The sequence below is a fragment of the Macaca nemestrina genome, chromosome 17 (assembly GCF_043159975.1).
Source record: "Macaca nemestrina isolate mMacNem1 chromosome 17, mMacNem.hap1, whole genome shotgun sequence".
NCBI classification, from domain to species: domain Eukaryota; kingdom Metazoa; phylum Chordata; class Mammalia; order Primates; family Cercopithecidae; genus Macaca; species Macaca nemestrina.
Window position 1 is genome coordinate 76,737,465 of NC_092141.1, and position 27,857 is coordinate 76,765,321.

General features: G+C 41.2%; 1 protein-coding gene and 1 non-coding gene across 5 annotated transcripts; both read left to right on the top strand.

The window, feature by feature from the left end:
• On the top strand, positions 1–27,857 carry LOC105469036 (nucleolar protein 11). Of its 4 annotated transcripts, none has more exons than XM_071083496.1 (18): positions 1–175; positions 1,753–1,866; positions 1,985–2,041; positions 3,720–3,868; positions 4,923–4,980; positions 6,405–6,549; positions 8,967–9,155; positions 16,419–16,495; positions 18,552–18,675; positions 19,618–19,706; positions 20,016–20,090; positions 20,451–20,635; positions 20,790–20,915; positions 21,065–21,295; positions 21,874–21,952; positions 22,469–22,561; positions 27,135–27,242; positions 27,401–27,857. In XM_071083496.1, the coding sequence occupies exons 1-18, from the start codon at positions 35–37 to the stop codon at positions 27,515–27,517; spliced, it is 2,157 nt and encodes a 718-aa protein (XP_070939597.1). In that variant the 5' UTR covers positions 1–34; the 3' UTR covers positions 27,518–27,857. The 4 variants fall into 4 exon arrangements, with proteins under 4 accessions (XP_070939597.1, XP_070939598.1, XP_011717874.1 ...); XM_071083498.1 differs by lacking the exon at positions 1–175 and adding an exon at positions 197–458; XM_071083497.1 differs by lacking the exon at positions 20,016–20,090.
• LOC112424543 (small nucleolar RNA SNORA38) lies at positions 24,335–24,465 on the top strand. The gene has a single exon (XR_003015325.1). It is a non-coding gene; the product is annotated as a small nucleolar RNA SNORA38 (small nucleolar RNA).

Here is a 27,857-nt window from a genome sequence, read left to right on the forward strand (position 1 = left end):
GGAGGGAGCGCGGCCGTACTTAGGTTTGCTCAAAATGGCAGCGCTGGAAGAAGAATTCACGTTGTCTTCGGTGGTCCTGAGCGCCGGGCCTGAAGGACTCCTAGGCGTGGAGCAGAGCGACAAAACAGACCAGTTTCTAGTGACAGACAGCGGCAGGACAGTCATCCTCTATAAGGTGAAGGCAGTAGGATTGGGAGCGCCCCGACTGCCTTCTCGCCCCTTTCTGAGCGCGGAGCTCGAGCTCGAGTTTCTCACAGCTTCAGAAAGAGATCGTGGAGAAGGCTTAACAGACAGCCGGCTGGGCCTGTCGGGAACGCTGAGTGAGGTCTAGAATCTGGCTTGCTTGCCTTCCTGTAAAGGCATATTTCCGACTTGCAAGGGAGACCGTCTGAGTGCACGTGGGTTAGACTCGGAAAAGAAAAAGAACCTGTGCTTTTGCTTCGGAACTGGCGGAGATGGTATTGCTAAGATTCCCTCCTGGGGTCTTTATCGTCCTAGCTGCCCGCGGGAGGATGGAACGGAGATTGTTTGGGCGGGATAGGATGACACTGACAAGAGTGGGAATAGTGGTTTAGCCCTGTGTCTACACTTCACACCCCTGTCTTTGTAGGGAGGGACAATTTTAGAGGGTAAGGGACTTTCTTGATAGCTCGGTAAGAATCTTGACTCCAAGTGGCTTGTCTTTTGGCATCTCTGGTTCACGCTGTGAATCCTGGAGTTGAGTCCCAGGAAAATCTGCAAGTCCTGCCCCCATTTCAGCCTAAAGCCTGATAGAGAACACTTTCTAAGCTTGCTTTTGGTGGTCGCATGGAAAGCAGTTACTTTTATCTGGGCTGCTGAACATAGTTTTCTATGTTTTAAAGAAGTTAGCTATCTGCTTTGACGTTTCGAGAACAGGTTGCCAACAGCTCCCTGTACTGTTTTGACTCTGCTGACTCTTGGGTTTTACTTGGGCTGTCAAGTACGTTTGCAGTTTTGCAGTTCCTACATAGGAATACAGCGACTGATTGGAATTGGATAGACATGATCCCAGATGTCTACTTAATTTCCCATGCCCCTGTTTAAAGGCATAACTTCCCATGCCTCTATTCAGAGGCCTAATATAATCAATTTTAAATGTACTATTGTTTTTTAACAAAGGGCTGTTTATTTACTTATTTAGGAACATAGTTATATTTTCATTTTAACTACCCTTTTAAAGTTTTGGCCGGCGCGGTGGCTCACGCCTGTAATCCCAGAACTTTGCGAGGCCGAGGTGGGTGGGTCACCTGAGGTTCAGGAGTTAGAGACCAGCCAGGCCAAAATGGTGAACTACTGTCTCTACTAAAAATACAAAAATTAGCCGGACTCGGTGGCGTGTGCCTGTAATTCCAGAGCTTTGGGAGGCCGAGGTGGATGGAGCGCCGTGGCGCGATCTTGGCTCACTGCAACTTCTGCCTCCTGGGTTCAAGCGATTCTCCTGCCTCAGCCTCCCGAATAACTGGGGTTACAGGCGCGCGCCACCACGCCTGGCTAATTTTTGTATTTTTGGTAGAGACAGGGCTTCACCATGTTGGTCAGGCTGGTCTTGAACTCTTGACCTTGTGATTCGCCCACCTTGACCTCTCAAAGTGCTGGGATTACAGGCGTGAGCCACTGCAACTAGCCAGTAAATTTTTTAAATGCTGTCATTTTAATGGTTACTTTTATTGATTATAAATTTAATTGCTTTTAATATTTGACTTAATATTGTATTTATCTTAATTTCATTAGGTTTCTGATCAGAAACCCTTGGGGAGCTGGTCAGTGAAACAAGGTCAAATTATAACATGTCCAGCTGTGTGCAACTTTCAAACTAGAGAGTATATTGTTGTACACGATAATAAGGTGAGTTTTAAAACTTTTATATAATATATACAACATAAATGTTGATTATTAACTATTTGTTTTTATTATATGTAAATGGAGAATAGAATAGTTTTTAACTAGTATGTTTTGATTTAAGGTTTTAAGAATATGGAATAATGAAGATGTAAACCTGGATAAAGTGTTTAAAGCTACAGTAAGTCTTTGAATTTTCCAACATATTTATTTAGCTTATTGGTGAATTAGAATCATTTATAATAAAGTATGTGTTATTTATTTTAATACTTCTGGGAAAATAAGCATAAGGTCCTAATCAGGTTTTCATTCTAATTACCTTACAGTATATCTTGGTAACATGTCTCCATGAGTTAAGGAGATGAGGATTTATATAATTCATGAATGAGAAATTTACACTTATTTCCATGAGTTTGGATGTTTGGAGTATGTCTTTTGTGAGCGCAAAATGAACTTCCTGTACCTTTTCTTAGAATAGGTAGACCCTGCAAGTTTCATGTATTGTACATTTTTATTTATTTATTTATTTTTATTTTTTTATTTTTTGAGACGGAGTCTCGCTCTGTCGCCCAGGCTGGAGTGCAGTGGCCGGATCTCAGCTCACTGCAAGCTCTGCCTCCCAGGTTTACTCCATTCTCCTGCCTCAGCCTCCCGAGTAGCTGGGACTACAGGCGCCTGCCACCTCGCCCGGCTAGTTTTTTTGTATTTTTTAGTAGAGACGGGGTTTCACCGTGTTAGTCAGGATGGTGTTGATCTCCTGACCTCGTGATCCGCCCGCCTCGGCCTCCCAAAGTGCTGGGATTATAGGCTTGAGCCACCGTGCCCGGTGTATTGTACATTTTTAAGAGTGGCATATAATACAGTAAAAAATCAAATCAAAACATGACTAGCTGTGTATGTTCTACTAATGACCTAGAGTGTGTGCATTTTTGCTTACTTATAAAATGAGTATCTTAAACTAGGTTAATCTTGAAAGTTCTTTCAGTTCTAAATGTCTAAATATAATTGGCACATTTTAGAAGTGGCTCACAGGCCGGGCGCGGTGGCTCAAGCTGTTCCCTGGCTCCAGTCTTTTCATTTACCTTGAAATTCTTAACATAATCCTGAATTTTAAACAGTGGGGGTTTATTTGTTGTTGTTTTCCTCACACACAGTGTTAACTTCTTTTTCTGGAATTGCGGGCTGTAGTTTTAATTGTGGCATCAGTTCTTATCTAACATCAGAATTGCATGTACCTCTGCATGAATGGCTTATTTGTATCTTCCCCATTTTTAAGAAACCCAGGTTTTAGTCTAACCTCTAGTAGTCACAATGGATAAACCAAAAATGAACTTACAGATTAAAGTTGGGACTAGGTAGAGAGGATAAGAGAAAAAGTCTAAATGTGTTTGTGTTGTAGATTAGATTTTGGAACCATACATAGTTACAAAGCAAAACTAAATCAAAATGAAAACAAAGCAGTCACTTAAAAAGAAGCCTCCGCGGCCGGGCGCGGTGGCTCACGCCTGTAATCACAGCACTTTGGGAGGCCGAGAGGGCAGATCATGAGGTCAGGAGATTGAGACCATCCTGGCTAACACGGTGAAACCCCTTCTCTACTAAAAATACAAAAAAATTACCCGGGCGTGGTGGCAGGCGCCTGTAGTCCCAGGTACTTAGGAGGTTGAGGGAGGAGAATGGCGTGAACCCGGGAGGCGGAGCTTGCAGTAAGCCGAGATCGCCCCACTGCACTCCAACCTGGGCGACAGAGCGAGACTCCATCTCAAAAAAAAAAAAAGCCTTCTCTAAATATCATTATCTTATTATATTAGGTATACACTGTTTTAGAATAAAAATTAAAATTTTATATGTTCTTCCAGTTGTCAGCTGAAGTATATAGGATACTTTCAGTGCAAGGGACAGAACCCTTGGTGCTCTTCAAGGAGGGTGCTGTTCGTGGTTTAGAGGCCTTGCTTGCAGACCCCCAGCAGAAAATTGAAACTGTTATCTCTGATGAAGAAGTGATTAAGTAAGTACCAGTACTTGTAAGTAAATTTATCAAAATAAAAATGCACTGAACATTTTTTTGCCTTGCTCAAAAGTATTGGTTATAAATATAATGAAAGTAACCTAATTAAAAGTCACTTATAAAACATTGACTAAAAATAAGGTCCCAGAAAGCCTCTGGGCATGATGATTGAAGAAACCATAGAGTCATATGAGGTCTTGACAGAAATGGATACTCAGTTATCTGAGGATGAAATGGGTTATCCCAAAAGACCAAAATCTTTTTGTTTCTGTCATATTGCCCTGACTACCAAGCTCCCATCCTTGTCGCCTGGCTAAAAGTGTATCGTGTTAGTGAAATCATGGTGTGTGTTAAGACCTCTGCATTCCCAGATTCTGAAATAAAACTGGAAAAATGACTCATCAAGGGATAGAAGGACACTTCATGATTTCACGTCTTTCTGATCCTCTTTATTTCATCACATTTCCTGTTCATTGACTTGTTTTCTCCAGGTCTACCTGGTAGAAACTCATTTTCTAAAAGTCAGAGTTCAGACTGGTACTTACAACATGGACAGTAACAAGTTATAGATTAGACTGACCTGATGAATACCTCTAAGGTGTGAGCAACTGTTTTGAGGGAAATCTTTGGAGGATTTGAGCTTTAGTTGCCGCTTTGCCACAAACTGTGCAGCCAATAACTATGCCTCAGCTTCCTCTGTATTGAGATCTTAATGTTTTCCTCAGAACATGAGTCCCAAAAGTAACTCTGAAAAAAATGAGGTAGGGGAGTCAATTTAATTTTGGGAAGCACTGCATCTCCCCTCTTGGAACTTTAAAATTCACATTATCATCTGGGGAGTTCAACAACCTGCATTTAATCCAGAGCCACATTTGACAAACATGTATTCCTTGTGGTATGTGTTTCAAAACGCCAAATTAAGTGTTCTCTGATGTCTCTCTGGTTCTAAAAAATATTTAATGAAAACATTGATTAAATTTTGATTGATATGTGTCTCCCAGCTGGTGATTTTTGCATTATATAATTTTTCTTTTTTCTTTTTTTTTTTTTGTAGATGGACAAAATTTTTCATAGTATTCAGGCATCCTGTTTTAATTTTTATTACTGAAAAAGTAAGTGGTATCTTCAATTCCTGGCCCATTTTGTGAAATTTCTTTTAAAAAAAAAATTTTTTTTTAGAGATAGGGTCTTGCCCTGTCACCCAGGCTTGAGAGCAGTGGTGCCATGATGGTTCACTGCAGCCTCAACCTCCTGGCTCAAGCAATCCTCCCACCTCAGCCTGCCGAGTTGCCGAGTAGCTGGGACCACAGGCATGCACTATCATCCTGGCTTATGTTTTATTTTTTGTAGAGACAGGGTCTCACTGTGTTGCCCAGGCTGGTCTCAAACTCCTTGGGCTCAAGGGATCCTCCTGCCTTGGCCTTTCAAAGTCCTGGGATTACAGGTGTGAGCCATTGAGCCCAGCTGTGAAATTTCAAAACCATTATTTATTTATTTATTTATTTTTTGAGACAGAGTTTCACTCATGTTGCTCTTGTTGCCCAGCCTGGAGTGCAATGGCGCGATCTCGGCTCACCACAACCTCCTCCTCCCGGGTTCAAGTGATTCTTCTGCCTCAGCCTCCCTGGTAGCTGGGATTACAGGCATGCACCACCACGCCCGACTAATTTTGTATTTTTTGTAGAAATGGGGTTTCTCCATGTTGGTCAGGCTGGTCTTGAACTCCCGACCGCAGGCGATCCGCCCACCTCAACCTCCCAGAGTGCTAGGATTACAGGCGTGAGCCACTATGCCCGGTGCAAAACCATTATTTTTTGAATTAAAATGGGACTCCTTATTCTCTCAGAATATCTCTAATTTTTTTTTACTTTTTATTTTTTATTTTGTTTTGAGACGGAGTGTTGTTCTGTCACCCAGGCTGGAGTGCAGTGGCACGATCTCAGCTCACTGCAACCTCCACCTCCCGGGTTCAAGTGATTCTCCTGCCTCAGCTTCCCAAGTAGCTGGGACTACAGGCGCCCGCCACCACGCCTGGCTAATTTTTGTATTTTTAGTAGAGACGGGGTTTTACCATATTGGTCAGGCTGGTCTCGAGCTCCTGACCTTGTGATCTACCCACCTCGGCCTCCCAAAGTGCTGGGATTAGAGGCATGAACCACCACGTCCAGCCTGTAACTTTTTTATAACCTTTTAAATTTAAGGCTGAGTGTGGTGACCTCATCTCTATTAAAAAAAAAAAATACTGGAGCATGACAACGCACACCTGTATTCCCAGATATTCGGGAGGCCAAGGTGGGAGGATTGTGTGAGCCTAGGAGGTGGAGGTTGCAATGAGCCGAGATCACACCACGGTAGTCCAGCCTGGGCCACAGAGCAAGACCCTGTCTCAAAACAAACAAATAAATTTAATTGGATAAGATGTTTTTAAGTACTCATTGATGTAATTAGAATGGGGTGACAACTTCTGGTTTTGACATATGTTAAAATACTTGGTTGAAATGGGAATATTTATAAAATAACCTTTTTTTTTTTGCAGCATGGAAATTACTTTGCTTACGTGCAAATGTTTAACTCACGTATCTTAACCAAATATACACTCTTACTTGGACAAGATGAAAACTCTGTTATAGAGAGTTTTACTGCATCTGTAGATCGGAAATTCATCTCTTTGATGTCATTAAGTAAGTTTTCTTTCTTTGAACTTTCAGAGATTATAAATAGAGGAATGTTATCGGATAATGTCTGTTTTTGAATCTTAGACTTTGTGAAGCATTCAGTTACAGCCATTTTTGTGCTTCCTTACAGCATTCATGCCTTCACTTTTTTTTTCTTTTTTTTTTTTGAGATGGAGTCTCGCTCTGTCGCCCAGGCTGGAGTGTAGTGGCACAACCTCTGCTCACTGCAGCCTCTGCCTCCCGGACTCAAACAATTCTCCTGCCTCAGCCTCCTGAGTAGCTGGGATTACAGGCGCCCACCACCACATTCAGCTAATTTTTGTATTTTTAGTAGAGACAGGGTTTCACCATGTTGGCCAGGCTGGTCTCAAACTCCTGACCTCAGGTAATCTGCCCGCCTTGGCCTCCCAAAGTGCTGGGATTACAGGCGTGAGCCACCTTGTCCGGCCCATGCATTTGCCTTTTGTACTTTGCATGTCTGGCCATGCATTAAATCAGCGATCCTGTGTTTTGAGGGCCTATTGAAGTACTTTAGGTATAGCATCCTTTTCTAACATTGCTTTGTCAAAATTCACCATAAGCTGGCCGGGCGTGGTGGCTCGTGCCTGTAATCCCAACACTTTGGGAGGCCGAGGTGGGTGGATCACGAGGTCAGGAGATCGAGACCATCCTGGCTAACACAGTGAAACCCCATCTCTACTAAAAATACAAAAAATTAGCTGGGCGTGGTAGAGGGCGCCTGTAGTTCCAGCTACCCGGGAGGCTAGGCAGGAGAATGGCGTGAACCCAGTAGGCGGAGCTTGCATTAAGCCAAGATCGCTCCACTGCACTTCCGCCTGGGGGATAGAGCAAGACTCCGTCTCAGCGGAAAAAAAAAAAAAATTATCATAAGCAATAAGTAACAATATTAATACCAATGAAAAAGAAACATCACCTTTTAGCTGATAAGGCCCAGATTCTTTGAGAGTGTAGTTAGTGAACCATAAACTGTCTATGCTTGGCATTGAATGGCCCCTCTGCTCCTTTTTTCCAACCATTAGATTTAGTGTGCCCTTCCTTGAATAGTGACTGAGACAGATGGGCAAAAGGAGACTAACAGCAGCTTTGGCCCATGCCACTTGCTTTTTATTATAGATTGTAATGCCTTAGAGTCTACCTTTATGAAATGGTCTAAAGTATAACCCCAGTCTTAGGCCTCTAGGGCGGGGAAGGGAAAAAAAGTCTTTGTAGTACCCTCTGCCCTCCACCCTTCATGGCTGCTTTTGAAGTTGTTCTGAGAAAGTGAAGGAGAAATAAACAAGAGCAATACATAGGAAACTTTTCCATATTATCACAATTAAAAATCTTTGTGAAGTTTTTCAGTGTGCAAATGTTTTCAGTGGCTATTTTTTAAAAGGCTCCTGTCATTTTCATATCTTGGGGGTTATTGGAATGTACTTAATGTTTAGCTTAATGAACTTTGAAGGGAGGAAGTGTGAACCAAAGGGTCATATAAATCTTTATGTAACGGTAGGTAGTCCCAGCTACTTGGGAGGCTGAGGCAGGAAGGAGAATGGCGTAAACCCGGGAGGTGGAGCTTGCAGTGAGCTGAGATCAGGCCACTGCACTCCAGCCTGGGCGACAGAGCAAGACTCCGTCTCAAAAACAACAACAACAACAAAAAAAACAATAGGTAGAACCACATGAAACTGCCAAAATTCAGTTGGACCACAAGAAAGAGCAATTTCATAAGATTTTCAGGGTGATTACATAGGAAGAATTATAATAGACTAAGCACGGTGCCTCACACCTGTAATCCCAGCACTTTGGGAGACTGAGGCAGGAGGATTGCTTGAGCCCAGGAGTTGGAGACCAGCCTGGGCAACATAGCAAGACTCTATCTCTAAAAGAAAATTTTTTTTAATTAGCTGGGTGAGGTGTGTGCACCTGTAGTCCCAGCTATTTGGGAGGCTGACGTGGAAAGATAGATCACTTGAGCCCAGTAGGTTCAAGCTACAGTGAGCATGATCACACCACTGCAATATGGTCTTGGGTCACAGAGTGAGATCCTGTCTCACAAAAACAAACAAAAAAGAAATGTAATGTCTAGACCAGATGCTAATTACTTTCTAATGAGGGATATATCCTTTTAGGGACTAGATGATCTATATTCTTGGCAGTCCCCCTCAATATTTTGTTATTGCAGATATTTACAGTTTTTCTTGACTGTTACATTTCTTACTAAGATTTTTCTTGATAATACTCCTTTCCCCAGTTTAAATTTGTAGTATTCTTTAAGAGAAAGCACTGTGAGGGGATTGTTTATTTTTCTGGTTGGCTCTTTTATCAAATTGGTAAAATATTATAAACAATCTAGTACATTTACCTATACTAGATATAGAAATATCCTTCAATAACCAGCAACAAATGCTTATTTCCAACAGGCTCTGATGGTTGTATATATGAAACCTTGATACCAATACGTCCAACTGACCCAGAAAAAAATCAGACCTTAGTTAGATCACTGCTGCTCAAGGCTGTTGTATCTGGTAACACTCGAAATGGAGTTGCACTCACTGCCCTGGATCAGGATCACATCGCAGTCCTAGGAAGTCCACAAGCAGCTTCTAAGGGTAACTGACATCCAGTTCATTACGAAGGCCTTTGTATGTTTCCTTCACAGTGTACCTTTTACTCTTCTTTTCTTTTTCATTTTGTTATTACCCAGACTAATTCATTTTCTTTATCAGCATATTTAATTTTTTTGTACCTTCCCAATTCTTCTTGAATTGGTTTTTTATTTTTATTTTGCATTGATTAATCTTTCAAAAACACTTCTTGGTATCACCACCATGCTCATAATTATAATGTCATAAATAAATAAAAATGGTGAATATACTAGTCACCATCATACTAGCCTGCAGGCATTTGCAACATTAGTAAGCCTTGCGTTTGAGGATTGGATTCTTGGCAACATTTCACAGCATGGAAATCGACTGGACATGTACACCTTGAAATGTGGGAACTAATAGTGTACCTTTGATCTCCGTGACTTCTGAACAGGATTCTCATCACCACCTCGCCTCCTTACCCACCAACTCCACTCCAGACTTCCTAGTCAGTCATGAAGAACACGATTGCTCCTTGCCAGTACAGGATCGCAGACCCCAGCCTTCACTAGAAAACTCAGACTCTATCGTTTAGCATAAGTCCCTTCATAGCCTAGACCCACCTTTTCCAACCTATTCTCCCAAATTCTGAGCAAGAACCCTCAGTTTTATTCAGGCGAGGCTCTCTATTGACCACACACTTGGTACGCCCATCCTCACTTGTGTACTTTGTTCTGTTTCTCCTGCTTATTATTAAGATAGGAGCAAGGCTGGGTGCAGTAGCTCACGCCTGTAATCCCAGCACTTTGGGAGGCTGAGACGGGCAGATTGCTTGAGGCCAGGAGTTCGAGACCAGCTTGGCCAACATGGTGAAACTCCATGTCTCCACTGAAAATACAAAAAATTAGCTGGGCTTGTTGACGCACAAACTCGGGAGATGGAGGTTGCGGTGAGCCGAGATTGCACTATGCACTCAACCTGGTCAACAGAGTGAGACTCTGTCTCAAAAAAAAAAAAAAAAGGCAGGAGCTCCTGGTTATAGTGTAATTATACCATGTGCCTGGCACTTTACTAAGATTATCTCATTATTTGTATCATTTACTCCTCTAACAACCATATGGGTGGAAATAAAGTTGTTACCATTCCCCTTTACAAAACAGGAAACTGAGGTATGAGGTAACTAAGTAGTGGAACTAGGATTCAGCCCGAACAGGTGAACTCTGTTAAGCCATGTACCCTGCTGCTCTTAAGTCCTGACTCTTCACCACTTCACTAAGCTGTGCTTCTCTCTCTCCTCCCATCTTCCTCTCTTATTCCTGCTCTACCTCCCTGCCAAAAAACCCCACTAACTACTATAGAGTTTTCTGCGTCCCTTTCTGTGGTTTTATTGGTCCATATATGAGGAAATACTACTACTTAAGGGTTTTTCCCCTCTTCCTATGTATGCTAGCACACAATACATAACAGTTGTGTACCTTGTTTATTCACCTGGCCAAGATCTCTCAGAGATCTTTCCATATCATATTATTTTTTAATCTTCCTTGCTTTTTGAATAGCTGCATAATATTTCACTGAAGGGCGGCCCGACAGTGTGCTTCATCACTCTCCTATTGCCAGACATGAACATCTATTCTGCTTTTTTAAATTAAGATGAAATTCATATAACATAAAATTAATCGTTTTGTTTTTTTAAATTTTTAATGCTCTTTCATTTCTTTTTTCATTTTTTACTTTCATTTATCTTTAATTTTTGGTAGGCCCTTATAGACGAAAAATTAACTAAAGTGAACATGTCACTGGTATTTGTTGTGCATCTACTTCTGTCTAGGTCTTTTTTTTTTTTTTTTTTTTTTTTTTTTAAGAGTTTTAGTCTTGTTGCCCAGGCTGGAGTGCAATGGCAGGATCTTGGCTCACTGCAACCTCTGTGTCCCAGGTTCAAGCGATTCTCCTGCCTCAGGCTCCCAAGTAACTGGGATTACAGGCATGTGCCACCACACTTTGCTAATTTTTTTCTTTCTTTTTTTTTGGAGACGGAGTTTCACTCTGTTGCCCAGGCTGGAGGGCAGTGGCGCAATCTCCACTCACTGCAAGCTCCGCTGCCTCCCGGGTTCATGCCATTCTCCTGCCTCAGCCTCCCTAGAAGCTGGGACTACAGGCGCCCACCACCACACCCGGCTAATTTTTTTGTATTTTTAGTAGAGACAGGGTTTCACCATGTTGGCCAGGCTGGTCTCGAACTCCTGACCTCAAGTGATCCACCTACGTCGGCCTCCCAGAGTGCTAAGATTACAGGCGTGAGCCATTGCACCTGGCCAACTTCTGTCTAGTTTTAAAACATTTTCATCATGTCAAAGGAACCTCTGGACCCATTAAGCAGTTGCTCCTCATTCTCCTCTGTCCACTACCCCTGGCAACCACCAATCTGCATTCTTCTGTGGATTTACCTTTTTGGGATATTTTGTGTAAATGAAATCATACAATACTTTTTGTGTCTGGCTTCTTTGACTTAGACTTAGCCTAATTTTTGTTTTTGTATTTAGTTTTTAGTAGCACTGAGGTCTTGCTATGAGCTCCTCCTGCCTCAGCCTCTGAAAGTGTTGGGATTACAGGCAAGAGCCACCACATCTGGCTGGCCAAATGTTTTTGAGGTTCATCCACATTGTTGCATGTATCAGTGTTTCATTCCTTTTCGTGGCAGAGTAATATTCCATTGTATATATATAACACAGTTTGTTATCTGTTCATTCATGAATATTTCAGCTGTTTCCACCATTTGGTTATTGTGAATAACGCTGTGAACATTGGTGTGCATGTATTTGTGTACCGGTTTGTTGTTGTTGTTGTTGTTGTTTAAGACAGAGTCTCGCTCTGTTGCCCAGGCTAGAGTACAGTAGTGTGATCTGGGCTCACTGCAAGCTCCACTTCCCGGGTTCACGCCATTCTCCTGTCTCAGCCTCCTGAGTAGCTGGGACTACAGGCGCCAGCCACCACACCTGGCTAATTTTTTGTGTTTTTAGTAGAGACAGAGTTTCACCGTGGTAGCCAGGATGGTCTCGATCTCCTGACCTCGTGATCTGCCCGCCTCGGCCTCCCAAAGTGCTGGGATTACAGGCATGAGCCACCGGCCCCACTGTGTACCAGTTTTTAATTCTTTGGGATATATACCTAGCAGGGGAATTACTAGGTCATATGTTAATTCCATGTTTAGCTTTTCATTTTTTAATGTTTATGGGTACATAATAGGTGTATGTATTTAAGGGACACATGAGATATTTTGATACAGACATGCAATGCATAATAATCACATTAGGGTAAATGGGGTACCCATTACTTCAAGCATTTGTCATTGCTTTGCTTTGCAAGCATTTTAGTTATTCTCTTCGTTATTGATTGTGTTCAACTTTTTGAAGAAGTGCCGAATTCCACAGTGGCTAAACCATTTTACATTCCCACCAGCATTGTACAGTGGTTCCAGTTTCCCTGTGTTCTTGCTCACATGTGGCTGTTTTTCCATAATTTGGATTCTGGCCATTCTAGTGGGTGTGAGATAGTACTTCATTTCTGTTTTGATTTGCATTTCCCTAATGACTAAGGGTGTTGAACATTTTTTCATATGCTCATTGTCTATTTATGTGTCTTCTTTGGAGAATTGTCTATATGAGTCCTTTGCCTATTTTTAAATTAGGTTGTCGTTTTGTTGTTGAATTCTAAGCGTTCTTTATATATTCTAGATACTATACCCTTATCAGACATATGATTTCCAAATATTTTCTGCCATTCCATAGGTTGTCTTCACTTTGTTGATAATGTCCCTTCGTGCACAAAAGTTTTAATTTTCATGAAGTCCAATTTTTATTTTTCTTTGGTTGCTTGTGCTTTTGGTTCTACATCCAAGAATCCATAGCCAAATCCAAGGTCATAAAGACGGATCCCCACGTTTTCTTCAAAGAATGTTTGGTTTTAGCTCTTATATTTAGGTTGTTGATTCATTTTGAGTTATTTTTGTGTATAGTGTAAAATAAGGGACTAACTTTGTTCCTTTGCATGTGGCTCTCCAGTTGTCCCAGCACCACAGTGGTCCTGGCACCTTTGTTGAAAAATCATTTGGCCCTAGATGACTCTCAGTCTGTTACACTGGGCCAGTACCGCACTGTTTTGATTACTGTTAACTTTATAAGCAGTTTGGAAATCAGGAAGTATGAGCTCTCCAGCCTTGTTCTTCTTTTTCAAGTTTGTTTTTGCTGTTTAGGCCAATGGAATAATTGCAATTATTCCATGTGATTTTGAAGATTGGCTTTTCCATTTCTGCAAAAAAGACTGTTGGAATTTTGATTGAGATTGAACTGAGCCTGTAGGTTGCTTTGTGCAGTATTGCCATCTTAATATTAAGTCTTCCAATTGCCGAACACAGGATGTCTCTATTTGTTTATGTCTTCTTTAATTCCATTCAGCAATGTTTTATAACTTTTAGTGTACAATGCTTTCACTTTCTTGGTTAAATTTGTTCCTAGGGGCCGGGCGCAGTAATCACACCTGTAATCCCAGCACTTTGGGAGGCCAAGGTGGGCAGATCACCCGAGGTCAGGAGTTCCAGACCAGCCTGACCAACGTGGAGAAACACCTTCTTTATTGAAATAAACTACAGAATTAGCCGGGTGTGGCGGCACACGCCTATAATCCTAGCTACTTGGTGGGGGCAGGGGCTGAGGCAGGAGAATCACTTGAACCCGAGAGGTGGAGGTTGCGGTGAGCCAAGATCACGCCACTGCACTCCAGCCTGGGCAATAAGAGCAAGACTCCGTCTGAAAAAAAAAAATTATTCCTAGGTATTTTATTCTTTTGGATGCTAATATACATGGTATTATTTTTCTCTTTTTTATTTTTATTTTTAGAGATGGAGTCTTACTCTGTCACAGGGCTGGAGTGCAGTAGCGTGATCTTGGCTCACTGCAACCTCTGCCTCCCAGGTTCAAGCATTTCTCCTGCCTCAGCCTCCCGAGCAGCTGGGACTACAGGTGCCTGCTGCCACGCCCGGCTAATTTTTTATATGTTAGTAAAGACGAGGTTTCGCTGTGTTGCCCAGGCTGGTCGCCAACTCCTGAGCTCAGGCAATACGCCTGTCTCAGCCTCCCAAAGTGCTAGGATTACCGGCATGAGCCACCATGCACAGCCGGAATTTTTTTTCTTGATTTGCTTTTTGTTTTTAGTATATAGGAGCATCTGATTTTTGTATGTTGATCTTGTACCCTGCAACCTTGCTGAATTTGTTTATTAATGCTAATCTTTTCCTGTGGATTCTTCTCTATACAGGATCATGTCATCTGTGAATAGAGTTAGTTTTACCTCCATTTAAATTTGGATTTTTGGCTGGGCGTGGTGGCTCATACCTGTAATCTCAGCACTTTGGGAGGCTGAGATGGGTGGATCACCTGAGGTCAGGAGTTCGAGACCAACCTGGCCATCATGGTGACATCCCCGTCTCTACTAAAAATACAAAAATTAACCGGGTGTGGTGGCATGCACCTGTAGTCCCAGCTACTGGAAGGCTGAGGCAGGAGAATCACTTGAACCCAGGAGGTAGGTTGCAGTGAACAGAGATCGTGCCACTGCACTCCAGCTTGGGCGACAGAGTAAGACTGTCTCAAAACAAACAAAAATTGGATTTTTGTTTTTCTTCTTCTTGCCTAATTATTCTGGCTAGAACTTGAATAGCAGTGGTAAAAATAAGCCTCCTTCTCTTGTTCCTTATTTTAGGGGGATAGTTTTCAGTTTTTAACCACTCAGTGTAATGATAGTTGTGTAGAATAGCAGTGGTGAAGAGGGCAGAGCAGGCACCCTTGTCTTTTGGCTTATCTTAGGGGGAAAGCATTTAGTCTTTCACTGTTGACTGAAGGTAATTGTGGGTTTTTCATAGATGCCCTTTATCATGTTAAGAAAGCTCCTTCGGCCGGGCGCGGTGGCTCAAGCCTGTAATCCCAGCACTTTGGGAGGCCGAGGCGGGTGGATCACGAAGTCAGGAGATCGAGACCATCCTGGCTAACATGGTGAAACCCCGTCTCTACTAAAAATACAAAAAACTAGCCGGGCGTGGTGGCGGGCGCCTGTAGTCCCAGCTACTCGGAGGCTGAGGCAGGAGAATGGCGTAAACCCGGGAGGCGGAGCTTGCGGTGAGCCGAGATCTCGCCACTGCACTCCAGCCTGGGCGACACAGCGAGACTCCGTCTCAAAAAAAAAAAAAAAAAAAAGAAAGCTCCTTCTTCTTTCCTAGCTTTCTGAGGTTTTTTTTTTTTGTTTTTTTGTTTTTTTGTTTTTTTTTTTTTTATGAAAGAGATTCTACAATGCCTTGTGTCAGCTGAGGTGATCATATGGTTATTCCCTTTGTTCTGTTGATGTACATGCTACACTGATTGGTTTTCTTCTGTTAACTACCCTTTCATCCCTGGAATCAATCCCTCTTGGTCATGGATTCCCCTTGGATTTGGTCTGTTGGTATTTTGATGAGGATTTTCTTTTTGCATCTATACTCATGGGGTTATTGCTCTGTAGTTTTTTTGTGTAGTGTCTTTGTCTGGCTTTGGTATCAGAGCATCCAAAAGCCTGAGTGAGTTTAGGAAGTATTTCCTGCTCTTTTATATTTTGAAAGAGTTTGGGAAGATTAGTGTTAATTTTTAAATTTGTAGAATTTACCAGTGAAGCCATCTGGTCTTGGGCTTTTCTTTGTTGGTTGTTTTTCATTGTTATTCCTGATTCATAAAGCCCTCCCTTCCTCAGGGCTCACCTTTCCAGGCTGCTTCTTTGTTTTTTGTTTTTTGTTTTTTTTTTTTGAGATAGAGTCTCGCTGTGTCGCCCAGGATGCAGTGCAGTGGCACGATCTCCACTCACTGCAAGCTCTGCCTTCCAGGTTCATGCCATTCTCCTGCCTCAGCCTCCCGAGTAGCTGGGACTACAGATGCACACCACCACACCCGGCTAATTTTGTATTTTTAGTAGAGACGGAGTTTCACCGTGTTAGCCAGGATAGTCTCGATCTCCTGACCTCGTGATCCGCCTGCTTCAGGCTCCCAAAATGATGGGATTACAGGCGTGAACCACTGCGCCCGGCCTTTCCAGGCTGCTGCTTACCAGGAGCTCTCATTTCTTCCAGCTCCTGTGGCAATCACTGTCTTCATAATACATTTCTATACTAAATAAAGCAAAATGTATATATTTAACTATAACTCCCCCCTTCCCCAAAATATCATATATTTGTATTTGGGACTCTTTCTGAATTTATGTCTTATTTTATAGAATGCCTCTCTGTATGGAACATAAAATTTCAAACACTACAGACTTCAAAAGAGTTACCACAAGGGACCAGTGGTCAAGTAAGTTTTTTCACTTAAGTACTTTCTCTGATTTAGTTATTTTGTTGTGTTTTGCTTTGTTTTGTTTTGAGATGGGACCTCACTGTGTTGCCCAGGCTGGTCTTTTACCCTTGGGCTCAAGTGATCCTCCTGCTTCAGAAATGTAGTTATTTTTGTGCCTAGTAAATATGCTGTAAGGGAAGAGATCTCTTCGGACCTAAATATTTTGGCAGCTTTTCACACCAGGTGTGGTGGTGTGTATCTGTAGTCCCTGCTACTGAGGAGATTGAGGCAGGAATATCTTTCGAGCCCAGGAGTTCAAGGCTGCAGTGCTGTATGATTGTGCCTGTGAAGAGCTGCTACAGTCCAGCCTGGACAACACAGTGTGATCCCATCTCTGTAAATAAATAAGTAAATAGCTTGGCAGTTACTGATCAAATTAAGAATTATTTTTTACCTGAGGGATTATGTTTAGTTTGGTTATTGTTGAAATCACTTCCAAAATTCTAAATTATTGCCAGAACAATTGGCTATTTAACAGCTTTTGTTTTTAGCTGCTCTTTGGTTTTGTCTTTTTACTTATGTATTTTGAACTATACCCTCAAGCTGTTACTTTTCCTAATAAACTGGTCTTTTAGATTATGTGTTAAATGTTACCATGAAATTACATAAAAATACTTAAAAGAATTAAAATGGAAGCTGGGAAGACTGCACTTCCTGAGGCAGGGTTCCTGGTGAGTTTTTTTCTCCAGTGTATTTTCAGTGCTTACCAAGGTGCACAGTAAGTTTTAGTTACTTAGTGAATGAATATTCATATACAAATAAAATGTAAATCAAGGCAATAGGATGTTTTGGTAGTTTTAATTTGAGGATAAAGAGACAAGGTTTCTCAGCATACAATTTAATTATAATTTATATGTAAACAAGTAATTTTAACAAATTTATTCACAATTTTTTATTGTGAATAAACTCACACTTTTTTGTTACAACTTATTTTATTTTATCATTTTATTATTTATTATTACAAATATTTCCTTGTTCCGTCAGACTTTTTTTCACGTACCTGTCTTATTTTTACAATCATAAGATATAAGGTGTTAAATTCTGGTTTGTAAATTTAGTGCATTAGAAGTTTGCCCATGCTATAGTAGCCTTGGTAGTTATTATGTTAATAGATGTATAATAGTGACCACATTAATTTTAAACAATTGAGGTTTTTAAAATGTGTATTTTTTTTTTTTTTTTTTTTTTTGAGACGGAGTCTCACGCTGTTGCCCAGGCTGGAGTGCAGTGGCGCGATCTCGGCTCACTGCAAGCTCCGCCTCCCGGGTTCACGCCATTCTCCTGCCTCAGCCTCCTGAGTAGCTAGGACTACAGGCGCCCGCCACCGCGCCCGGCTAATTTTTTGTATTTTTAGTAGAGACGGGGTTTCACTGTGGTCTCGATCTCCTGACCTTGTGATCCGCCCACCTCGGCCTCCCAAAGTGCTGGGATTACAGGCTTGAGCCACCGCGCCCGGCCTAAAATGTGTATGTTGATTAGATTCTTCTGAGTTGAAAGTATTTAAATTATGCTTCATTCAGACTTGAGCAAAAATAAGAGCCTATTTAATAAGTTCTACATAGAAAATTATTCTGGGGCCGGGCGCGGTGGCTCAAGCCTGTAATCCCAGCACTTTGGGAGGCCGAGACGGGCGGATCACGAGGTCAGGAGATCGAGACCAACCTGGCTAACACGGTGAAACCCTGTCTCTACTAAAAAATACAACAAATTAGCCGGGCGTGGTGGCGGGCGCCTGTAGTCCCAGTCACTTAAGAGGCTGAGGCAGGAGAATGGCGTAAACCCGGGAGGCAGAGGTTGCAGTGAGCTGAGATCCGGCCATTGCACTCCAGCCCGGGCGACAGAGCAAGACTCCGTCTCAAAAAAAAAAAAAAAAAGAAAGAAAATTATTCTGGGAAGTTGCTTACTTTGCCTTGTTTTTAATACTGAGAGCTTATACAGTAAGTGATAAGGCTTTATTGAGTCAGACCTTAGAAGAGAAAAAACTTTGCTTATGTTTTTGATAACTTTTTTGTAGCTCTGGTATTATGGAGAAAATTTATTTATGCTACATGGAAAATCTCTGACTGTGATTCCATACAAGTGTGAAGTGTCATCATTAGCAGGTGCTCTTGGAAAACTCAAACATGGTCAAGATCCAGGTAGAAACTTATGCTTGTTTTATTAATACAAACCATTTTATTAACCTCTAGTTTCATATAGATTACCACAGCCTTCTATTTGTAAAGCTTGTTTTTAATTTTGAAATTTACCACTGTTTATTGAAACTTGTGAACAGGCTGGGCACGGTGTCTCATCCCTGTAATCCCAGCACTTAAGGAGGCAGAGGTGGGAGGATAGCTTGAGCCCAGGACTTCAAGACCAGCCTGGGCAACATAGACCCCGTTCTCCACAGAAAAAGGAAAAACAAAAAGTTTGAAACTTGTGAACAGTCCAAATTGCAGGTTCTACTGCAAGCTGAAGAGCTATACTGTTTTGAATGCCAGTGTTCTTCTGACTTTTGGGGCAATGGGAGAACTCCTAAACAAAATCAGTAATACCTCCGTCCTCCCTTGTTTACTGATGGCCTCATCTGTTAGCTTCATGTTGTTGGACATACAGCCTTTTTACTGTGTTATGGTTTACTTATCTGAGGTTATCAGTAGAATTACACGGACTTTTAAAGCCTCTCTTAAATTGTAGGAGTGTTTTTTTTTGTTTTTTTTTTTTTTTTTTTTGAGACGGAGTCTCACGCTGTTGCCCAGGCTGGAGTGCAGTGGCGCGATCTCGGCTCACTGCGAGCTCTGCCTCCCGGGTTCCCGCCATTCTCCTGCCTCAGCCTCCTGAGTAGCTGGGACTACAGGCGCCTGCCACCGCGCCCGGCTAATTTTTTTTTTTTTTTTTTGTATTTTTAGTAGAGACGGGGTTTCACTGTGGTCTCGATCTCCTGACCTTGTGATCCGCCCGCCTCGGCCTCCCAAAGTGCTGGGATTACAGGCTTGAGCCACCGCGCCCGGCCATTTTTTTTTTTTTTTAATTGTTTAGTTGGGCAAAAATCAGTAAGTCGAAACATTCCAGAAATTGTGCATTTTGCATTTTCTTAGGAACTCATGTCATGCCCCGTTTTGTAAACTGGGAAACACCTCAAGGATGTGGACTTGGATTCCAAAACTCAGAGCAGTCAAGAAGAATTGTAAGTTTCGTAGTTGAAATTGAAATGTTAGTGCAAATGTTGAAAAACAGAAAAAGACTGAATTATTTTAATGAATCATATCCTTACAACTCTTATAGCTTTGACTTTAATGACAGGACAGTTTGAGGCTTGAACCCAGTAACCTCACATTCTTTATCCAGAAATGCCCCAAGTTGTCTATTAGTTATATTTACTTTTAAAAGTTTTTGATGAGAGCAAAAGTGTGCTTTGGGGTGTTTCATAGCCCTCTAAATGTATATTGGATCTCTTACATTGTTTTGTGATCCTAATCGGTTTACTTAATTCCAGTTAAGGAGACGAAAAATTGAAGTGAGTTTACAGCCAGAGGTTCCACCATCCAAACAACTTTTGTCAACCATAATGGTAAATAAATAATATGAAAAACAACTCAAGTGTTTCAAAGAAATCACATCTAATCTCTATTCTGTCTTATTGTTATGATCATCTTGATAGCGATAGCTATAGCTAACATCTGTGTAGTATCTTAAGGGTGTCAGAGTTGATCCAATATTTTGGCTTCTTTGATGCTCGCTATCACCTCATGAGATTGATATGGTGTTAGTCTTCTCTCTTTCTCATTTAACTTTGCAGTGTCAGCTTCAGCTTTGCAGGAATGCATGAAAACTGTTAGTCATTTGAGAAAATGTTGTGCTAGGAAACTTTCAAGTTCGGAGTGACATTCGTTAATGTGCCAAACTGAATTCTTGAATTCTGCCCTTTCAGGAAGATTCAGAAAAACACATTGAAGTAGAAGTACGGAAATTTTTGGCTCTGAAGCAGACACCTGACTTTCATACTGTCATTGGGGACACAGTAACAGGACTTCTGGAAAGGTGTAAAGCAGAACCGTCATTTTATCCCCGGAACTGTCTGGTGCAGCTTATCCAAACGCATGTGCTTTCTTACAGGTAGCTGTTTGTGTGTACCACACTGTACGTGCATAACTCTTCTGACCTTGTTTTTTATAGTTCTAATCTTCTGGAACTCTGAAAAGGCTTATAAATGATCTGCAGTTGAGATTTTTCTTAATATGTAATAGTGATTCAGATTTTTTTGTCTTAGTTTGTGCCCCGACTTAATGGAGATTGCCTTAATAAAGAAAGATGTACAGTTGTTACAACTCTGTCTACAACAGTTCCCTGACATTCCTGAATCAGTCACCTGTGCTTGCTTAAAAATTTTCTTGAGGTAAGTTAGACTCCAGTGGTCCTTTTTCTTCATTACATTTATAATCTGTTACATTGTTTGATTTCCAAAATTTTGATGCTTAGGAAATGAAATTTTTCCCAAAAGTTTGGTGATAAGGATTAACCTCTTGCTTTCAATTAACATTGTAGCATTGGTGATGACAGTCTTCAAGAAACAGATGTCAGTATGGAGTCAGTTTTTGACTATAGTAATTCTGTGCATGATGAGAAAATGGAAGAGCAAACTGAAATTCTCCAAAATGGCTTCAGTCCTGAAGAAGATAAATGCAGTAACTGTGATCAAGAGTTAAATAAAAAGCCTCAGGACGAAACAAAGGAGAGCACTTCATGCCCTGTGGTACCAAAAAGAGCAGCTCTACTGTATCCTTTGACATAGAGCATCCGTCTGTTTCTCTTTATAGGGTATAGTTATATGCCAAGCAATAACTAAGGAGTAACTCAGTAATGTAAGGTTTTTCTTTCCTTTTCCAATTGTGTTTTGTTTCTGTTTGAAAATAGATTATGTTCAATGCTACATTAAGTAAGGTTTACTTAAACCTGTTTAATTTAACTAGGCTGGGCATGGTGGCTCATGCCTGTAGTCCCAGCACTTTGGGAGGCCAAGGTGGGAAAATTGTCTGAGCCCAGGAGTCCGAGACCAGACTGGGCAACATGGCTAGACCCCCATCTCTACATCAGTTTTAAAAAAAAGAAGCAGCAGCAGCAGCTATACTAACACAGAAGCTCTATCAATTCTGAAGATCAGTATTCTGAATAAATACCAATTAAAGTATTCCACATGATCTCCGATGATTAGGAGAGTGTTTGGCCATAGAGGTCTTTTAGAGACGTAAAACTTTTGTATAAATTTAGAAAACTAACATTGAGGAAGGAAGTTACTCATTAGTTCAATAGAATAGCTTCTATTTATTGAAGTAAGATTTTCCTTTAGTCCTAAGTAATGCAATTCTTCATTCAGCATATAGCGAAACATTTCTTCTGCCTCATTTGAAAGACATCCCAGCACAGCATATCACAGTAAGTGTTCATACAAGTTGTATAGAATTTTACTTCTGGTTTAAACTTTGCTATTTAACTCTAACCAGCTGTTAGGGCATTCTAAAGGTTATCAGATTCTTTCATGTGAATAAGAGGTTGCCCAGCTCTCATGGCAAAAAATTGTGCTGAGAAAACTCAAGCGATTCTAGGGTGATAGACCATGGCATATTCCTTGTGCCAAACTTGAAGGCCAAGTTAAGCTTCCTAAGTTATACATGAATAAACACTAAAAAGAATTGCTGAGAGAAGGGTTCTGTCTTCTCTACCTATTATTTACAAACAATGAGCTCATCACCACCACTACCCCCAAACCAGATGAGCTCCTCATTAATGGGAGGAACTGCATTTTATTCATTTTTGTGTCTCCAGATGTCTGGTGTATTTGTTTGATGTATAGTTAAATTGAACATTTTTTTCAGTCTTCGTGATGGGTTTATATAATAAGATAAATTTTTTCTATCAAAGTGATAAATTGTCCATTGTTTTTCCACCCAGCTGTTTCTCAAGTATTTGTATTTCCTGTATCTGAAGTGTAGCGAAAATGCTACTATGACTCTTCCTGGAATACACCCACCTACCTTGAACCAGGTGAGATTATGTTTTTACTTTGATTTGGTGCTGGGAAAAATTCGTAAAAAAAAAGTTGTATTCAAGGTCAGCACCTGCATTCATTCTTCTTGTTTCCTAGGCCATAAGAATCTCTTCCCTCATAAAACCAAACCACTGCAGTTAGAAATGGGGAGTCTCTCATTTAATAGATTTCTAGATCCATAATTCTACACCACAGAATTTTAATTTATCTTAAATTCCTGATTCTTCATTATGACCCTTTTCCAAGAATTTCCTTAGCCTTGATGGGAGACAACAGGAAGGAGCTGATAATATAAGTTGCCCCCTTAATAATCTCTTAAGACTAAGAGAATAGGCAGGGCCTGGTGACTCACACCTGTAATCCCAGCACTTTGGGAGGCCGAGGCAGGAGGATTACTTGAGGTCAGGAGTTTGAGACCAGCTGGGCCAACATGGTGAAACGCCATCTCTACTTAAAACACAGAATCAGCCAGGCATGGTGATGCATGCCTGTAATCCCAGATACTTGGGAGGCTGAGGCAGGAGAACTGCTTGAACCCAGGAGGTAGAGGTTGTAGTGAGCCGAGATCGTGCCACTGCACTCCAGTCTGGGCAACAAGAGCAAAACTCCATCTCAAAAAAAAAAAAAAAAAAAGGAATAAGAGAATAAAGGTTAGTGAAAAAATATTCCCAGAGAATCCCATGGTGGTCCCTCTTTAAAAATAATACTGGCCGGGTACGCTGGCTCACGCCTGTAATCCCAGCACTTTGGGAGGATGAGGCAGGTGGATCACAAGGTCAAGAGATCAAGACCATCCTGGCTAACACGGTGAAACCCCGTCTTTACTTAAAATACAAAAATTAGCCGGGCGAGGTGGCGGGTGCCTGTAGTCCCAGCTACTCGGGAGGCTGAGGCAGGAGAATGGCGTGAACCTGGGAGGCAGAGTTTGCAGTGAGCTGAGATCACGCCACTGCACTCCAGCCTGGGTGACAGAGCGAGACTCTGTCTCAAAAAATAAGAATAATAATAATAATACTTATAGGCCAGGCGCGGTGGCTCACACTTGTAATCCCAGCACTTTGGGAGGCCGAGGCGGGCGGATCACGAGGTCAAGAGATTGACACCATCTTGGCCAACATGGTGAAACCCCGTCTCTGCTAAAAATACAAAAATTAGCTGGACGTGGTGGCAAGCACTGGTAGTCCCAGCTATTCGGGAAGCTGAGGCAGGAGAATCGTTTGAAGTAGGGAGACAGAGGTTGCAGTGAGCCAAGATTGTGCTACTATACTCCAACCCTGGGGACAGAGTGAGACTCTGTCTCAGAAAAAAAAAAAAAAAATACTTATGCTGGGCACGGTGGCTCGACTCTGTCTCAGAAAAAAAAAAAAAAAATACTTATGCTGGGCACGGTGGCTCGACTCTGTCTCAGAAAAAAAAAAAAAAAATACTTATGCTGGGCACGGTGGCTCATGCCTGTAATCCCAACACTTTGAGAAGCCAAGGTGGGCAGATCACCTGAGGTCGGGAGTTAGTGACTAGCCTGACCAACATGGAGACACCCCGTCTCTACTAAAAATACAAAATTAGCCGGGTGTGGTGGTAAATGCCTGTAATCCCAGCTACTTGGGAGGCTGAGGCAGGAGAATCAGTTGAACCTAGGAGGCAGAGCTTGCGGTGAGCCCAGATGGCACCACTGCACTCCAACCTGGGCGACAAGAGTGAAAGTCTATCTCAAAAAAAAAAATAGTTATTTACAAAACAGTAAGAAACATTTAAAAATAATGTATTTACCCTCCTACAAAGGCATGTCTATAGTTCCTTGTCTTTGGACATGTAAGAATTGGAGGCAAAGAAATGTGGACTTGGAGAAATCTGGGGCCAGCTTGCTCCCCGCAGGCTCAAGATCAACCTTCCCACATAGAAGCAATAAATTGTTTTGGTTTGGTAATATGTTATTCTAACAAAGGATTTTTAAACACTTAAATTGGCTCTTCTTCATTTAAAAAATAACTTTTTTTTTTTTTCCTTTTCAAGAAGGCAAGATCTCACTCAGTCAACCACACTGGAGTGCAGTGGGAATCATAGTTTGGTACAGATCCTGCCCTGAAGCAGTCCTCCCCGCTTAGCCTCCCAAGTAGTTGGGACTGCAGGTGCATGCCACCACACCACATGAAAATACAATTTTTTTTCCTTTTTTGAGATGGAGTCTCGCTCTGTCTCAGGCTAGAATGCAGTGGCACAGTCTCAGCTCACTGCAACCTCTGCCTCCCGGGTTCAAGCGATTCTCCTGCCTCAGCCTCCCAAGTAGCTGGGATTACAGGCATGCACCACCACGCTCGGCTAATTTTTGTGTTTCTAGTAGAGATGGGGTTTTACCATATTGACCAGGGTCATCTCAAACTCCTGACCTCAGGTGATCTGCCCATCTCAGCCTCCCAAAGTGCTAGGATTACAAGTGTAAGCCACCACAACCGGCCAAAATACAGTTTTTTTATTTTAAATTTTCTTGTAGAGACAGGGACTTCTATGTTGCCCAGGCTGGTCTCAAACTGCTGGGCTTAACTCCTGCCTTGGCCTCCCAAAGCATATGGATTACAGGGATGAGACACTTACTTGGCCTAAAAATAAGTTAAATTTTTAAGTAGTTTTTTGCTTTTTTTGTTTCTGTTTTTGTTTTTGGTTTTTTTGAGACAGAGCCTTGCTCTGTCACCCAGACTGGAGTGCAGTGGTGTGATCTTGGCTTACTGCAATCTCTGCCTCCCAAGTTCAAGCGATTCCCCTGCCTCAGCCTCCTGAGTAGCTGGGATTATAGGTCCCCACCACCACGCCCAGCTAGTTTTTGTGCTTTTAGTAGAGACAGGATTTCACCATGTTGGCCAGGCTGGTCTCAATCTCCCGACCTCAAGATGATCCACCCGCCTCAGCCTCGCAAAGTGCTGGGATTACAGGTGTGAGCCACTGCACCCAGCCCACTCAGCACTGTATCAGACATTTCTTGGACCAATAGACATACATCTGCCTCATTCCTTTTAACCAATGCATACTATTTCATTTTACAAATATAAATTAATGTATCTATCATTCCTCTATTGATGGACATTTAAATTGTTTACCATTTTTTGCTGTCGTAAATCTTCAGTGGGCATCTTTATACAGATATTCTTGTATATTTATGAGAATGCCTGTTGAATAAATTCCCACAAGAGAAATTACTGGATGAAATGGTACATGCATTTTTAGTTTTCAAAATGCCAGACTTTCTGAAGAGTTGTGACAGCTACCACCAGCAAGGTCTGAAGCATTCTTTTTCACATTCTTACTGACACCCAGTTTTGTCAAACTTACTCTTTGCCAATCAGATGGGTAACAGGTGTTACTTCATTTTAATTTGCATTTCTTTGATAATGAGAGAAGGGAACCATTTCTTGTCCATTTATATTTGTTTTTGTGAATCTGCCTAGTCGGGTTCTTTGTCCATATATTTATTGCATTTCCTGTCTTTTGGTTTATAAAAAGTTCCTTTTATATTAAGGAAATTAGCCTTTTTCTATCAAATGCATTGTAAGTTATTTGTCTTTTTATTCTCTAGTATAATTTTTGACAGACACTTTCATGCTATTAAAATTAATTAAACTTTTCCTGTATGACTTCTTTATGGCTTATGTTATGTTTAAGGCCCTTCCCACTCTAAGATTATGAAAATAGTCACCAGCTTTCCCTACTACATGGTTTTATTTCTTGTGTTTAACTCTTTGATACATATAGAATTTAATCTGGAATAAGGAGTTCCATAGGGATCAGCTCCCCCTCCCAAATGGATAACCAGTTTCCTGGGTGCTTTGATAGTTGCACGTTAACTACCCCATTGGAAGATGTAGGACTACATAAGAAACTTTTATAAATGCTTAGTAATAATTCTAGTTTATGGTAGCTCATCTATAATACACAACACCTTGTCCTTGGGGAAAAATGTATCTTGCAGAATAGAAGATGAGTGGTTATTTTGTTTTGTAACTGAAAATTATCGAAACTAAAAACTAAAATTTTTAAAAATAAAAAGGCAACTACTGGCCAGGCGCGGTGTCTCAAGCCTGTAATCTTAGCACTTTGGGAGTCTGAGGTTGGAGGATTGCTTGAGGCCAGGAGTTCAAGACCAGCTTGGCAATAAGGCAAAACCCCATCTCTACAAAAATTGTTAAAAATTAGCCAGGTATTGTGGTGTGTCTGTAATCCCAACAGCTCTGGATGATTGCAGCTACTCTGGGAGGCTGAGGCAGGACTCCAGCCCAGGTGTTTGGGGGCTCCAGTGAGCTATGAGTTGTGCCACTGCATTCCTACTCCAGCCTGGGTGACATAGCAAGATTCCCCTCTCTAAAATATTTTCTTAATTAAAATAGATGTTTTAAAAGCCAGAAACGAGCCTTTTTATATTTCGTAGAAATTCCTCCATCTCTAAATTAAAATGTTCAGATTTTATTTATAAAGACTTATTTTTCTCATAACTGTTTGATATATTTATGGACTTGGTAAAGTGAATTAACCTGAAGTTAAATTTAAAATCTTAACTTTCCTTTTCCTATTCATTTTCAGATTATGGATTGGATATGTCTACTTCTGGATGCAAATTTTACTGTTGTAGTAATGATGCCAGAAGCAAAGAGGCTACTGATAAATCTTTACAAGCTTGTAAAATCTCAGGTTTGTGATTATTTGATATACACTGATTTTATTTGTACCTAAGTATCACCTGAATTACAATTTATTCTTAAAATTTGTCCTTACTTACTAATAGTCATGGAAGATTTGTTTCTATGTAGACATTATGGTAAAAGTTACTCTGAAACTTTTTTCTTTAGATATCTGTTTATTCCGAGCTCAACAAGATTGAAGTAAGTTTTCGGGAGCTACAGAAATTAAATCAAGAAAAGAATAATAGAGGATTATATTCAATTGAAGTGCTGGAGCTCTTCTGATATTACCAACTCTCCTTCATAGACATTTTATAAAGCTCTTTTATGTGAACTCTTGCTTCATCCAGGCAAGAACGGTGTTTTGTTTGCGACCATCTTGGTGTCAGGAGAAACGTGTCAGTGAGTACCTGGACCATCACTTACTGATGCTCCGGGGTAGGACTACAGGTTTCACACAAACCTATTCTAGGTTGTGGACATTGGTGCGGAGAGGTTCTGCAATTTTTTAAAAATATGTAGCTGGGTTGATTTTAAGTAAAATTATTTGTGTATTGATAAAAGTCTAATTTCTTATGTGTTTTGAATTGTTTTTCTTTTAATAAAAAACAACCATTGAAGCAGT